We start from the raw sequence: 15,719 nt of genomic DNA on the forward strand, positions 1-15,719 counted from the left end.
GGTTTAGAGAGGCTTAGTAACTAGCCGAAAACTACGCAGCGAGTAAGAGAAAACATTTCAGAATTCAGATCCAGGACAGTCTGTCCCCAAGGCCAGTGCTGCCTTTCTTTATAAAGAAGAGACAAAAGTCAAAGGTGGGCTACTAGACATTTTAAAACTGAGTACTTAGTACTATTACTGCCCACCCACTGCCATCGAGTTGATTCCAGCTCACAGTGACCCCACAGGGTTTCCAAAGCTGTAAATCTCTATGGGAGCAGACTATCACATCTTTCTCCCTCAGAGCTGCTAGTAGTTTCAAACCGACGACCTTTTGGTTAGCAGTCCACTGCTTTAACCACTGCAGCACCAGGGTTCCTTACTATCACTATAATCATGCCGTTTTCAATTCTGTCTCTCAACAAACTCCCATCTTAAAGCTTATTAAGCCTGAAATGCCATCAACATTAGCTGGCTGTTCATCTTATACTGCCCTAGTTAACATTAACAATTCTTTCTCTGTCATTACATTTTACTATATATCTTTAACTCTCATATTCAAAATACCTTGAAAATCGTTTCCTTCCTTTGCATTCTTGGGTACAAGGTAATATGGCTGTCGTCTTAGTTCAGTCCTAACTTTTGTTCCAAGCCAGTTATGGATGGGCAGGCCTTCCTGGGTGCTAACAGGCCAGCTGCTTTTTGATTCCAAGGCCAGGATTACATCCACAGATATTTCTTTAGGTTTTCTAATAAGGAGTGTTACGGCAGGGCTTCCTCTCTTCTTCCTCTCCAAAACAATATCTATATCTGTTCAAATATATAAAAAGAGTAGGTTTAATGGATCCAATATTCCCTGGAAATCTAGAGAAAATAATACACAGGAAATATATAAAGTGCTAAGTGCAAGGTGAAAATTAGTTCTAAAATGAAAAGTGACCCCACAAGTCAAAATGTTTTATTAATTTAATCAATATTTATTGATACTTACCATGGGGAGGCATTAAGATTTTATGTGGTAAGGGAAAAATTAGTCCAAAGGACTAAGGCACCACAACTACCACAGCCTCTACAGACTGAGTTCAGTACAACTAGACGGTGCCCGGCTGCTACCACCAACTGTTCTGTCCCGGATCACAAAAGAGAGTCCCAGATACAGCTGCAGAAAAATGTAGAACAAAATTCTAACTCACAAAAAAAGACCAGACTTACTGACCTGACAGAGACTGGAGAAACCCCGAGTATGCCCCCTGAACACCCTTTTAGCTCAGAAATGAAGTCACTCCTGAGGTTCATCCTTTAGCCGGGGATTGCACATAAAGCAAAACAAGACTAAGGGGGCACACCAGCCCAGGGGCAGGGACTAGAAGGCGGGAGGAGACAAGAAAGCTGGTAATAGGGAACCCAAAGTCGAGAAGGGAGAATGTTGACATGTCATGGGGTTGGTAACCATTGTCACAAAACAATATGTGTGCTGTTTAATAAGAAGCTAGTTTGTTCTGTAAACCATGTAAAGTACAATTAAAAAAAAAAAGCTTTTATGTCATGTATCAGTTGAGGAACCTCTGAAGACTGTGATTAAATTTTCATTTTGAATTACAGACAGCTATAGGGAAGCCTGGAAAAGAGGCCAGAGAAGAGGTAGGGAGGCCAGTAGTTCAGCCCAGAGAATGGGCACCTGTGGTAGCACAGAGGCAGTGAGAGTCGAGAGACAGGGAGCAGAAGTGAGAGCAACTTAAGAGTTCAGATCACCAGAACTGGTGGATGGATTAAATGTGTGCGGTAAGGACGAAGGCAGGAGTCTGTGATGCCATCCCAGGATGTTCTCCTGGGAAATGGTTGAGGTCGATTCCATTTTCAAAATAGAAGAAGCAGGTGGAAGAAAGGTTGGGCCAGAATGATCTTCATTTTAGATTCACTGAGCTCTAAGTGTCTATGGAATACCCAAGTAGAGATGGCTGATGGGCAGGTGGCCATGATAGTCAGAAGCTTAGGAGAGACCTCTGGATGAGAGATACTGGCTTTGGGAGTTAGGGTGTACAAGAAGCAGCTACAGACATGGATAAGACTTTTGGGAGACCATGGTGAAAGAAAAGAGAAACATCAAGGAAAAAATTCTAGAAAATGCCCTCATTTTCTCATCACTAAATCAGCAAACCTGCCCATCTTTTATCTACTGTTTACTTCTTCCTTCCTGTTACCACTAAGTGTCTTTTCACCTTTCAAAGGCCATCACTGTCTCACCGTCTCAAGCACCTTGTTTCCTCAAGTATTCCTTCTCCTGCATCAGCCATCTCTCCCTCCTTAGGATCATTCACATCTGCATACAAAGGGGTTCCAGTGTCTCCCATCCTAAAATGTATCACTCTCTTAAGCCCACATCACTCCTCCCCACACCCGCCCGTATCTCAGCTTCTTCACAGCCAAAACTTTCTGAAGAGCTGCCTGCACAAGTTGTCTTCCCTGTATCCCTGCCTTTTTGCTCTTCAGTCTTTTGGGTCCATCATCCCACTGAAACTGCTTTTGTCAAAGTCACCAACACCCCCCCCCACCCCCAACACAGAAAACCAAAAACCAAATCCAATGGTTTTCTGTCGGTCAGCAGCATTCTAAACACTGACCACTTCTTCTGCAAAACACATTCTCCTTTTGCTTCTTCTCTTCAGTCCAACCGCTAATGGGATCTTCTTAACATTGTAATTTGCTTCCCAGCACTCTCGTGACCCCTTTCACTTCGATAGACATTTTCCCCCATAGTATAGTACTTACTACATTTTGGCACACAAGATCTTTATTTTTTTCCCAAGTGTTTTTTTATATTTAATTTTTTGTTGCTGTATACACCAATCCAACAGTTTCTACATGTATAATTCAGTGACAATGATTACATCTTTTGAGTTGTGTACCATTCTCACCCTCCTTTTCTGAGTTGTTCCTCTCCCAGTGACATAAATTCACTGCCCCCTAGGGTTTCCACTTATTATTAACTGCATGTCTCCACTTGCAAGATTATAAGCTACAGAAGGTTGAGAGTCTTCAATTATTTGTTCATTAATGTGTCCCAAACATACAGAACAGTGACTGGGACATTAGATGATTAACAGATACATATCAAATAATGAATAAATGAACCTACACTCTCTGCCTAGGTGATCTCATCCATTCCCTATGCCATCTATGTGTTGTGACTTCCAAATGTTTACCACAGCCCAAACATATTCTCTGAATTCCAAACCCATATCCAACTGCATACTTGACATCCACTTGGATGTTTCACAGGAATCTCTAACCTAACATACTCAAAGTGAAACTCTTAATTAATATCCCAAATTATGTTCCTCTTCAGTCCTTACCACCTTGAAAAATGCCACAACCAATGCACCTGAGGTGCTTAAACCTGAAACTTGGGAGCCATCTTTAATTCAACCCTCTCCCTCAGTCCCTATATTTAATCCAGCAGCAAATAGTGGCATAACTTGAATCTGTCTGCTTCTCTCCATCCCCAGCACCCTAACTCCATCCCATCTAAGCCACGATCATCTTTCACCTGAACTTTTAAAAACACAAAGCCAATCACCATTCCCTGATTAAAACCTGTCTGTGGCTTATCAACGTACATAGAATAAAATCTAAACTCTTTGCCAGGATTCGCAAATCCTTACAGGATCTCGTCTGTGGTGCAGTGAATTACTTAATATGGCCTTCTGGCCATAGTCTTTGTGACTCCCACACAATGATTGGGTGGAATGATGCAAAAAAAAGGTGCTTGTGGCCTACCAAGGAGATTGGACAGCGTGCTGCTAATGCAAATAAGGTGTACAGAACCTGTGATGGTTATGTGTCAGCTTGACTAGGCTATGATTTTCAGTGGTTTGGCAGTTATTTAATGATGTAATTTGGCAGTTATGTAATGATATAGCCATCCTCCATTTTGTGATCTGATGTATTTATCCTCCATTTTGTGATGTGTTGTAAATCTTAGCCTCTATGCCTATGCTAATGGTCCCATTTGGGAGTAACTTCTCTGTTATGTTAATGAGGCAGGATTAGGGAGGAATATATTTTGAGTCACCTCCTTACTACAGGGTATAACTCAAGTCAACACCCTTATCCCAGTTGCCACCCTTACCGTCTTTATTCAAGTTATACCCTTGCACCACCTTGCTCAAATAAGGGGCATTTTCTTGAAGTATGGTCTGCATCCAATACATATGAATGCTCTGGGTAAAGATCTCTTTCTTGCTCTGAATCCTGCATCTGGCTCATCATCATCTGACCTCTGGTTCTTGGAACTTGAGCCAGCAGCCCGCCATCTGACCTGCTGATTCTGGAATTCACCAGCTTTCACAACCCCGTGAGCCAGTAGCCTATCGTTTGACCTGACTCACCAGCTTCCGCAGCCTTGTGAGCCAGCAGCCTGTCGTATGACCTGCCATTTTGGGTTTGTTATCCCCTGCAATTATGTCAGTCAGGAGAAGCCTTCAGCCTGACCCACAGACTGGGATGTGCCAGCCTACACAACAGTATGAACCATTTCCTTAATGGTTCATGAGTTCTGTGAGTCACTGTAGCCAATTACGGAACCCAAAATATGGGAAGGAGAGAACTGAGAAGTAGTTGATGTTGGAAATGATGGAGTAGTATAGCAGTTTGGAAAAACTGGACACTTCGGACATCTTTAACTTCCACCTCATAGGAATCAGCTTTGTGCTGATCCTTCTAAAAAAGATTATTTATTCAGGCCCCTGGCCACCTCTTCAACTTCAACTCAAGTCGCTTTCTCCTTGTTCACATGGGCCTCTTCTGTTTCTTGAACTTGCCAAGCTATTTTGCACCTCAGAGCCTTGTACTCTTGTCCTCCCCACCCCAATCAATATCACTTCTCCCATTTCATTAACTTCATACCACTCACTACAATATGTATTATATATTATTTACACATTATTTCTTCTAGTAGATCACAAGCTTCAAGAGGGGAGCCCCCTTGTTTTATTCAACCATATATACCCAGTGGCACAGGCAGCAGTTCAATGAATATTCAATGAAGACTGAAATACAGTCAACCAACATTTAGGAAGAGTACCAAGAAAATGTGGTGGACAGAAACCAAGAGTTGTTTCTGGAAGGAGTTAGAGGTCAACAGTTTGCTGCAGGGAGGTCAAGAAAGATCAGGAGACAACAGTACATTGGCAGTAGTAGGTATGATTAGAATTTGAAAAACTGAATGTCAAAAATCTTACCTTTAATGTTTTTGATTTCTTCCTTAATAATTGTCCTAAACTTTGCCAGTACTTTAGAAGCAGATAATACTTCCTTTTCTAAAAACTGATTCAGAGGATTTCCGTTGGGATTTCTTCTGAACTTCACAAAGTAAAAAGCACCACTATCGCCATATTCTTCTAGCTGAATTCTGTAGCCGTCCAGTTTAAACATGATATCAAATTCATTAGGAGCAGATATCTATGAAATAGTAAAAAGAGAACTGAAATGCTTACTTGTGAATATTTTCCAAGGGGCTGCAATTAATTTCTTCTTGAAATTTCTACTTAAAAGTCTACTCTTAAAAACAGAATTCCAAACATTTATACCCTCTGGAAATGGGATTAGAGGAGCTGGGAACAGGTGGAAGAGTTTTACTGGTTTTTTTTTTTATAATTACAACTAATTATAAATGATATCATGTAAGCTTAAAGTCTATCTCAGTTTTATTTCTGAGTTTAAATTTTAGTAAAACTAAAGACCTTTATGATGTTTTCTTTTATATCAAAAGATACTACAGTCACCCTCCTGTAGCCATGGTCTCAAAAATATGTGTAGTCACTTCCTAGCCAGGTGACCAAGAGCCATCTTGTTACAGCTGTTGGCCGCCCAAGCGAGTGTCACCAACAAACCATTCACTACATTAGTGTCTTTGAAGCACAGCATTTTTAAGAGCATCAAATGATCTTATTTTTCACCTCATAATAATAATTACAGCAATTTTAATAAATGTTTATTTTTCCTAAAAAAATGTCAAGAGCCTTTCATTAGGAGTATGCTTTAAGTATAGCTCTTTGACTGCACTGTTCAATACCGTAGCTAGTAGCCATATATGTCTAGTGAACACATGAAATATGGCTAGTTTGAGTTGAGATGTACTGAAAGTAAAACACACACTGGGAATGATGTCAATGAGAATGATGGAGTAAGAACCTCCAAAAGCTTGCTCCTTCATAAAAGCAGTAAGAACACAGGACAAACTCAACTTTTTCAGAACTCTGAATTAACCAAAGGCTTGCAACAATCCAAGGAGCTCTGAACTCTGTAAATTAACCAAAGACTTGCAAAAATCTGAGGAGTGTCTATTCAAGAAAAATGGTCAAACCTCAGTAACAACAGTGAGCTTTGTGGTGTTCTAAATTGCCCTATTTCCACACTCAGCACCTTAAAGGCTTCCTCATTCCCACTTCCTGTCAGTAACCCTCCACCAAAGCTAGCCAGTATTTTGACTTCTAATAACAGAAAGTTTGCCTGTTTGGGAACTTCATATAAACAAAATCATATAGTATGTACTCTTTTACATCAGAGTTTTTTCATTCAAATTATGTGCGAATCATCAATATTGTTCTGCACATTGGCAGTTCTTTATCATTCTATGTAGTATTCCACTGAATTAATGGAATATATCAAAATATACTTACCAACTCTGTTGATGGATATTTCGGTTGTTTACAGTTTTGTTTTTTTTTTTAATTTATTTATTGATGTTGAGAATACACCCAGCGAAATGTTTATGGTTTTTAACTACTACAATTAATGCTGTCCTGGGCATTCTTGCATATGCCTTTTGGTGGACATGACCACTCATTTCTACTGTGTATATATACCCAAGAGTGGAACTGTTGGACTATAGGGTAGGTGTATCTTTAACTTTAGAAAAAACTGCCGACTTTCTAAAGAGGTAGTACCTATTTATCTTCCTACCACCAATGTAAGGGAGTTTCAGTTGCTCCGTATCTTCTCCAACACTTGAAACTGTCAAGTCTATTTTATTTTTAGCCATTCTAATAGATGTGTGGTAGAATCTCATCATAATTTTAATTTGCATTTTCCTGATATTAATGACGCTGAGCACCTCTCATATGTTTATTGCTATCTGGATGACATACTAAATATCTGATCAAGTCTTTTGCCCATTTTTAGTTTGTCTTTCTGTTATTGATTTGTAGTTCTTTATATATTCTGAGTATGAGTCCTTTTTCAAATATATATATATTGCAAACATCTTCTCCTAGTCTATGGTTTGCATTTTTACTCTCTCAATGGCATCTTTTGATGAACAGCAGCTCTTAATTTTAATAAAGTCTAATTTACCTATTTTTTCTTTTATGGTTAGCATTTGTAGTGTCCTGTTTAAGAAATATTTGCACATTCCAAGGTTATGAAGTTATTATCCTATGCCTTCTTTTAGAAGCATTATTGTTTTATCTCTTACCTTTAGGCCTATGACACATCTCAAATGATTTTTTGTGTATGATGTGAGGTAGGGGTCAAGGTGCATGTTTTTCTCATGGGGATATACAACTGCTCCAATATCATTTATTTAAAAGACCACCTCTCCCCATCGAATTACATATATTGCATATGTTGTGTACTGTATTGACTTATATGCGTTGGTGGGTCTGTGTCTGGATATTTTATTCTATTGGCCTATTTGTCTATCATTGCACCAATACCACGTGCTTAATCAGGATTTATAGTAAGTCTTGGTATCTGGTAGGGTAAATTCTCCAACATTGTTCTCCTTTAGAACTGCCTTGACTATTCTGGGTGCTTGCGTTTCCATATAAGTGTTATAACCAGCTGGTCAGCTTAAATAAAAAACTGGTGGATTTTGACTGAGATTACATTGAATCTGTAAATCAATTTGGGGAAAACTAAGCACTGTTTGGCTTTCCATTTACTTAGTACTTCTTCAAATTTACTCAGTAATACTTGGAAGTTTTGAACATCTTTAACAAAACTTATTCCTAATCATTTGATGTTTTGATGTTATTGTAAATTATATTTTTTATCATTTTAAACCTGTTTTTGCTATTATATTGAAATACTTTTGATTTTTGTGTATCGACTTTGTATCTAGCAACCTTGCTAAATTCACTAATTATTTCTAATAGTTTGTACAAAAGCCCAATCAAGTCATCTGTGCATAGCAATTTTATTTCTTCTTTTCCAATTTCATGCATTTTATTTATTTTTCTTGCCTTATTTCATTGGCTATATGTATTCTTTAGCTTTATTCAACATTACGTTTGTAAGATTCATTCATGTTGCTGCACATTGCTATAGTTTGTTACTTTTCTTGACTGGTTAATGTGTCATTGCATAATTAATTGATTTCTATGTAATGTTTTCATTCAGTCCAAACTATATAAATAATAAAGTATATTAACAACCAAGACAGTAAGAACTAAAAATAAAAAAAAAAAAAAGAACTATACAGACTGGCAATTCTACAGGGGGTGTTTACAAAAAATTTACGAGATATTTTCCAGATTTGTATCCAGGAATTGATAATATTACAATATATGAATGCTGATATACAGTCAGGTAAATAAATCACTAAGGAGTATATATTGTCTGTCCTTTCAGAGCCTGGAATCCAAGTTTGAAATCAAGTTTATGTATATATACATAATGGAAGAAAATACAGCAAAATGATAACACTGAATAAAATAAATATTATTTTTCTTCTATATGCTTTTCTGACTTTTCCAAGGTTATCAACACAAAGAGGTGAATATGGAAGAGGCTGAGGAGAAGGTTGAGAAAGGGAATCTTAAGACAGACCACCCATCCCTTCTTCTTCAGCCTATTCATTCATTCATTAGCTTGAGGGCTTGCTATGTGTTAAGACTAAGAGATACAGAGATGCATATATTTAGCCTGCTCTCTTAAGAGTTTATAATGCTAAAACCCTAAATCTTGAGTATTACAATCATCCTCCTTCCAGAAAGAAGTAGGTAGTTGAATAAAGCCAACATTTAACTCTAAAGATATGATTAGTTTAATGAGGAAACCCTGGTGGTGTAGCGGTTAAGTGCTATGGCTGCTAACCCAAGGGTCGACAGTTCGAATCCACCAGGCGCTCCCTGGAGGCTCCATGGTGCAGTTAGTTCTACCCTGTCCTATAGGGTCGCTATGAGTCGGAATTGACTTGACGGCACTGGGTTTGGTTTTCTGGTTTTACTTTAATAAAGATATGTTATCAGCCTCTATTTGTGTTCATGCTTCACCCAAGATCTTACATAAAGCTAAAGAAGGTGCATAGCCCAGCACTCAGAAAGCTGACAGACAAAAACACAATCAAATAAATTTGCCACTGATCAGGAAATAAACTCAAGTCAGGAAACTGCTCCAAACAGTCAATTTATACTGGAAATATTATTTTAATGACTCAATCGCCCACAAACAAATGGAGCTCTGGAAAATAGATTTAAAAGCAATTATATTGGTGTGTATTTAGGAAGTATGCTTTTTAATACCTACAGAATTTCATTTAATTTTTTCTAACATCACTGTGAATTTCCCATATCTGTATAGAAATGGGAAGGGGTGGCAAGGGGTAACTGAAGACATTTGTCCTATAAAGTACGGATGTCCCCCTCGTAGGAAAAAGTCTCTTAGATACATAAATTTTGTGGAGTTCCTCGCAAATCACTCTCAATCATCGTTAGAGTTTAACAACACCTAGTATTGCTAGAGAAATTCAATACATCTCAGCTTACATGAATGAATCTATACATTTGAAATCCCTCATAGCAGTGTCTGGAGAGTGGCTGGCAATCAATATCGGTTAGTCGGATCACCGTTAGATGAACAGACGAATAAGTGAACGAACAAGTGTTTGTCGACTTAATTAGAACTCTGCACAAGCCACCACGGAACAGGAGTCTAAGTTACTTCCGAAGGGAGGTGAGGGACCGCGACCCGAGGGAGAGAAGGAAGTCGGAGAGGCTGGAAAGGGGGCCGAGGAAGCCCAGCCGGCGCGCTGGGCAGCTCACCTTCACGCGCTCATAGTAGCTCCCAGTGCGCAACTGGGAGATGCCTTTGAACGCTGATTCACAGCTCTGCAGTCTCCGCAGCAGGCAATCCACGACCCCGTTCACGATCTCAGCCGCCGAGGTGATCTCCTGACGTCTCAACTTCAACTTTTCCAGCACTGCCCGAAGCTTAATATAGGCACCGTCCGCCGACTCTCTTCGGCCGAGGTTCGGGGCCGGGACCAGCGATCGCGGGATCCGCAACTCCTTAGGCCCGGGCGCGGACCTCTGCTCTCTAGCGGATTCCGCGTCCTCTTCGCAGCGAGATCCCCCCCCGGGAACCGGCGCCCTCAGAGGCGCGGAAGGCCTCTCTCCCTCCAAACAGACGCAGGTGGCGGCGCCCAAGGGCTCCGTGTCCCCGGCGCAAAGGGGCGCCTTTTTGGAGCGGGCCCCCTGCGGCCTCTCCTGGGGGCCCGGGGCGCTCTTCCTCCTCAGGGACTCCGACTTCCCAGCCCGGCCGCACCTTTCTCTGGAGGACTGCGCGGCCCCGGAGGCAGGCGAAGATTTGTCTGACTTCTCCAGGGCGCCTCCTGCACTCGGCGCTGAGCCTTTAGGGGCCGCGGCTTCGACCTTTTTAGGTGTCCGCGTTGCCTTTCCCTGCCGAGGGTCCATGCCGTGGGCTCTCTGCTCCTCGAAAGGTAACTTGACTTCGGATAAACGCCCTCAGAAGGAGACAGCAGAAATGGAGTAAGAAATGAAACTTAAGAATGACGGTAACTGAGCGGGAAAGCGTCCGCCGCCTGGAGGCCAGCACGCATTGGAGGGGAACTCGACGCTGGGCGGTCACAGGAAGCTACGCCCCCGCCGCCTGGGGCAGGCCACCGCGTGCTGGAGAGTGGGTATATTCTCACCCTCAGTGGGAACGGTGCCACTGGTTTGGGTACAGTACTTAACGCAAGGAGAGGAAGGCAGAAAACACTGTACAATTTCTTGAGGGCTTTGGTCGCCAAACTTACTTGCTGGAGTACCACCTAGACGAATTTTGGAAAACAAGGTACCTTCTCTCCAGGGCATTGAACCGGTTCTGCCCAGTTCGATCAAAGTCAAGGAGCAGACCCGAGGTTTTAAAATTTGGGTGAACCGAAACAATAACCAAAATGGGAAAAATTACTTGTTGAAGCCTTGCTGGAAACCTAATCTCTTTCTTAGAAAAATAAGAGCAATATCCCATTGCATGGCAACCAAATCTCTTGCCCTTAGGATTTTGAGCAGAGCTCAGAAAACGGTACCCCATCAAGGCGGCAGCTAACCTTGCCGCTTTGTGTATCACTCTGCACAGTCCTAGCAATAATCAACCTCCCGTATGAGGCGCCTGCAAGGGCTCACTATGCCTCTTCCAAGTCTCCCATTCCAGGGCTTCCACTGGTAATTTTTTCATTCCGGTTATTCTGGTTCCGGTTTCGCTTCACTGGCCTTGACTGAACGTGTATTGGACAGCTCCATAGTATTGTATTAAAAATTCTATTTTCTTTACTTGGCTTCCTCTCCCCCAACTTTGCATTTGAATTCTGCTTTTATGTAAACCCCATTGCGCCTGCTTTCCTTTTACAACGAAATAAAGGTGCCTTTCCTGTTCTCCCACCTCGTTCTCTCACTTATTGGCTAGTAGAAGTCATGCCGAGCAGAACCTGGGGTTTCGTCCAGTAACAAATTGGAACCAGTGTGAAGCCCTGCAAGTAGACAAACTTTTGAAGTAGACAAGCTTTTTTAGGCTTTTGGGGTATATCCATAAACAAAGATCCCTTCTCTCCTGGAGCTTACGTTCTGGTAAGCTGGAAGAACATTGTCGGTAGAAACAGACAGTAGACAATAAATATATTACATAGGTAAGTTATCTTATATGGTAGACGATGATAAGCACTATTGAAAAAGGAAAAAATATGGGTCGGCAACCAATGTCACAAAACAATTTAGGTATGAACAGTTTAATAAGAAACCAATTTGCTCTGTCAACTTTCACCTAAATCACAATTTAAAAAAGAAGAAAAAGGAAAAAGTAGTGCAAAGTGGATTGGGAATGAGAGGTGGTGCACTACTGAAATACTGAGAAAGTTACTGTCTTAGTTACCTGGTGCTGCTGTAACACAAATACCACAAGTGGACGGCTTTAACAAAGAGAAATTTATTCTCCCCAGTCTAGGAGGCTAGAAATCCAAATTTAGGGGTGCCAGTTCCAGGGGAAGTCTTTCTCTCTCTGTTGGCTCTGGGGGAAGGTCCTTGTCATCAATCTTCCCGGGTCGAGAAGCTTCTCCCCGCAGGGACCGCTGGTCCAAAGGACCACTATTCTCCTGGCTCTTGTTTCTTGGTGGTATGAGGTCCCCCTGTCTCTCTGCTCACTTCTCTTTTATATCTCAACAACTGACTCAAGTAACAATCTTGTAATGAGTCCTGCCTCATTAAAGTAACTGCCTCTAATCCTTCCTCATTAACATCATAGAGATAGGATTGACCATACGCTGGAAAATCACATCGGATGTCAAAATGGTGAACAATCACACAATACTGGGAATCATAACTTAGCCAAGTTTACACACATTTTGGGGGGACACAATTCAATCCATACCAGTGACATTTGAGCAGATTTAAAGGAGGGGATTCCTAGGGAAATAGCGTTCCAAACAGAAAGAGAAGCTAACAAAATGACCTAAGGTGAGATCATGCCCAGTCGTTGAAACAACATCAAGTGTGGCTGGAGCACGTTAACTATGAGATGTATCATTGTCTCTTAGCTCCGAATGCACCTTTCAATAGATGCTGTACAATAAACAACAGAATGCCTTTAAGCATTTCTCCTTTAAAGCAAGCACAATGTTAAGCTTTCTCAGTAGAGATTGCTGGAGGGACACTGGAGGATGAAGAAGATTCCCGAGATTTCCAGTGGGGGGTGCGGAGTGGACAAAGCATGGGTGAGGGGAAAAAAAGTTAGCCTTTTGTGGGTGTGACAGCATTGGGTGGAGTTTGTTTGTGTCAGAGGCACAGAAAGTGATCCCTCCGCAACCTTGCAGCCTTGGTCTGGCAATAACCCATCCACAGCACTCTCAGCTCAAAAACTAAACTACTGCATGCCCTGCACACAGCCACCTGTGGTCCACAGGGTCACACATGGAGGTGCTTCTCCCTCTGAAAGTCACTAAGTGCTCCCTGAAAGCCTTCTGCAGACACCCACTGGTTAACAGATACCCCCTGCTTGCTCTCCACCCTCCACTGTGGCAGTTTGCCTGTTGTTTGCTTAGCAACTCCAGACTAGCTCCAGTCTGGCTAAACCAGCAAACTTCTCTGTTATCTGATAGCCAATGTATAACCTCCTATGAAGTCTGAACTTCTTCCAAGTTTGTCCTTCCTTGGGTACTCTCCCTCAGCCCTAAGTTACCACATAAAGTTTCCTTATATCTTGTACTCTTTTATTATAGTTAATAATTCTTATATTAAACTCCCCCAATTTAACCTATTGTGTGATTTCTATCTCCTGATTGAACCCAGGTTGCTACATGGTTCATAACAAGAATGGTCCCAAGATTGCCCTAAAATAGTCTTTAAACCTTAAACCAAATGTTTCCACTGAAGTCTTCTTAAAACCAAACAATAATTTAGCTTAACTAGTAAGAAATAAGAAATGTCTGCCTCGAGCATTATGCTCTTTTAAGAACATTATGCTCTTTTACGTCCCAACCAAACAATAGAGAAGCCCATAAGTTAAACAATAACACCCCAGAGGAATGTACTTCTTGGAAAAATTAATTACAGGAAATCAAAGGGCAATATCTACCTGCCTGTCTTAGTCTTCTAGTGCTGTTATAACAGAAATACCACAAGTGGCTGGCTTTAACAAATGGAATTTTGTTCTCTCACTGTTTAGGAGGCTAGAAGTCTGGGGGAAGGTCCTTGTCATTAATCTTCTGGTCTAGGAGCTTCTCAGCGCAGGGACTCCAGGTCCAAAGGAGGTGCTGTGCTCCCAGTGCTTCTTTTTTGGGGGTATGAGGTCCCCCTTCTGCTCACTTCTCTCTTTTATATCTCAAAAGAGATCAACTCATGTAACAACCTAATCTTGTAGCTTGAGTCCTGCCCCAATATAACTGCCTCTAAGTCTGCCTCACGAATATCATAAAAGTAGGATTTACAACACGTAGGAAAATCACATCAGATGACAAAATGGTGGACAATCACACAATACTGGGAATCATGGCTTAGCCAAATTGATACACATTTTGGGGGGACACAATTCAATCCATGTTGCTGTTGTTCAGTGCCGTCAAGTTGGTTCCGATTCAATCCATAACACTGACCAAAAACAAATATGAGAAGGCAGGAAGGGGTAGAAAATCAGGACTAAAGGAAATGGGGAACCAAGGGTGCAAATGGGGAGAGTGCTGACCCATTGTGGGGAGTGAAACCACAGTCATGACATGCTTTTTGTACAAACTATCAAATAGGAAACTAATTTGCTCTGTAAAACTTTCACCTAATGCACAATTTAGGAAAAAAAAAAAAGGAACTATCTATTTGGGATCAACTTGACAACAGCAACTTGAAAGATTAGATAGGAAATTTAGGGGGCAGTGAATCTATGTTAATGGAGAAGGAACAACTCAGAAAAGGAAAGTGAGTATGGTTGCAGAACTTGAAGAACGTGATCAATGTCACTGAATTGTACATGTAAAAAAACATGTAGAAACTGTTAAATTGGTGTATGTTTTGCTGTGTATATTCTCAACAATGACAATAAAATAAATAAAATTTAAAAAGAAAAAAAAAGTCCCAGAAGACTCATAAAGACAGAATTTTGAGATTGATTTGGTCGTGCCGTTGGGCTTGAGCACAGTGCTCAAGGAGGAAAAACAAGCAAAGTAGACTGAGAAAGAACAGCCAGAAATACAGGAGGAAAACTCGTGTAGTTTGATGTTTGGAAGTAGGGGCAAATTAACCAGTGAGCAAGGTGTCTTAGTTATCTAGTGCTGCTATAACAGAAATACCACAAGTGGATGGCTTTAATAAACAGAAATTTATTCTCTCTCAATCTAGTAGGCTGTAAGTCCAAATTCAGGGTGCCAGCTCCAGGGGAAGGCTTTCTCTCTTTGTAGGTTCTGGAGGAAGGTCCTTGTCATCAATCTTCTCCTGGACTAGGAGCTTCTCAGCAAAGGAACTGCTTTCTTGGTGGTTGAGGTCCCCGAACTCTCTGCTCACTTCTCGTTCCTTTTATCTCTTGTAAGATAAAAGGTGATGCAGGCCACACCTCAGGGAAACTCCCTTTGCATTGGATCAAGGATATGACTTGAGTAAGGTTGTTACATCCCACCCTAATCCTTTTTAACATAACCCAATCTTGCCTCATTAACCACAGGCAGAGGTTAGGGTTTACAAAACATAGGAAAATTACATCAATTATGAAATGGAAGTCAACCACACAATACTGGGAATCATGCCCTAACCAAGCTGACACATATTTTGGGGGGACACAATTCAATCTATAATACAAGGTAAGCACAGGCTTACTTGGGCTTACTAATCTATAGTGAAAATTTCACATACGAAAAAAATGTGAAATTGTTCATTACAGATTAGTAGGTAAGAACAAGTGTGGATCGTAAAAAATTATGGATAACATTGTGGAGAATGGGAATTCCGGAACACTTAATTGTGCTCATAAGGAATCTGTACATA

The 15,719-nt window shown here is 41.0% G+C and overlaps 1 protein-coding gene across 5 annotated transcripts in view; it reads right to left on the bottom strand.

The window, feature by feature from the left end:
- CGAS (cyclic GMP-AMP synthase) overlaps nt 1-10,806 on the bottom strand; it is a 115,071-nt gene extending 104,265 nt beyond the window's left edge. For all 5 annotated transcript variants that reach the window (XM_049895511.1, XM_049895500.1, XM_049895530.1 and 2 more), the window contains exons 1-3: nt 10,023-10,806; nt 5,220-5,439; nt 547-789 (exon numbers count right to left, since the gene is read on the bottom strand). In XM_049895511.1, the coding sequence (XP_049751468.1) occupies nt 547-789; nt 5,220-5,439; nt 10,023-10,673 (1,114 nt within the window). In that variant the 5' untranslated portion in view covers nt 10,674-10,806. The remainder of the gene's footprint in view (nt 1-546; nt 790-5,219; nt 5,440-10,022) is intronic.
- Nucleotides 10,807-15,719: the final 4,913 nt, after the last annotated feature.

The sequence above is a fragment of the Elephas maximus genome, chromosome 1, assembly GCF_024166365.1.
Source record: "Elephas maximus indicus isolate mEleMax1 chromosome 1, mEleMax1 primary haplotype, whole genome shotgun sequence".
Classification (NCBI taxonomy): Eukaryota; Metazoa; Chordata; class Mammalia; order Proboscidea; family Elephantidae; genus Elephas; species Elephas maximus.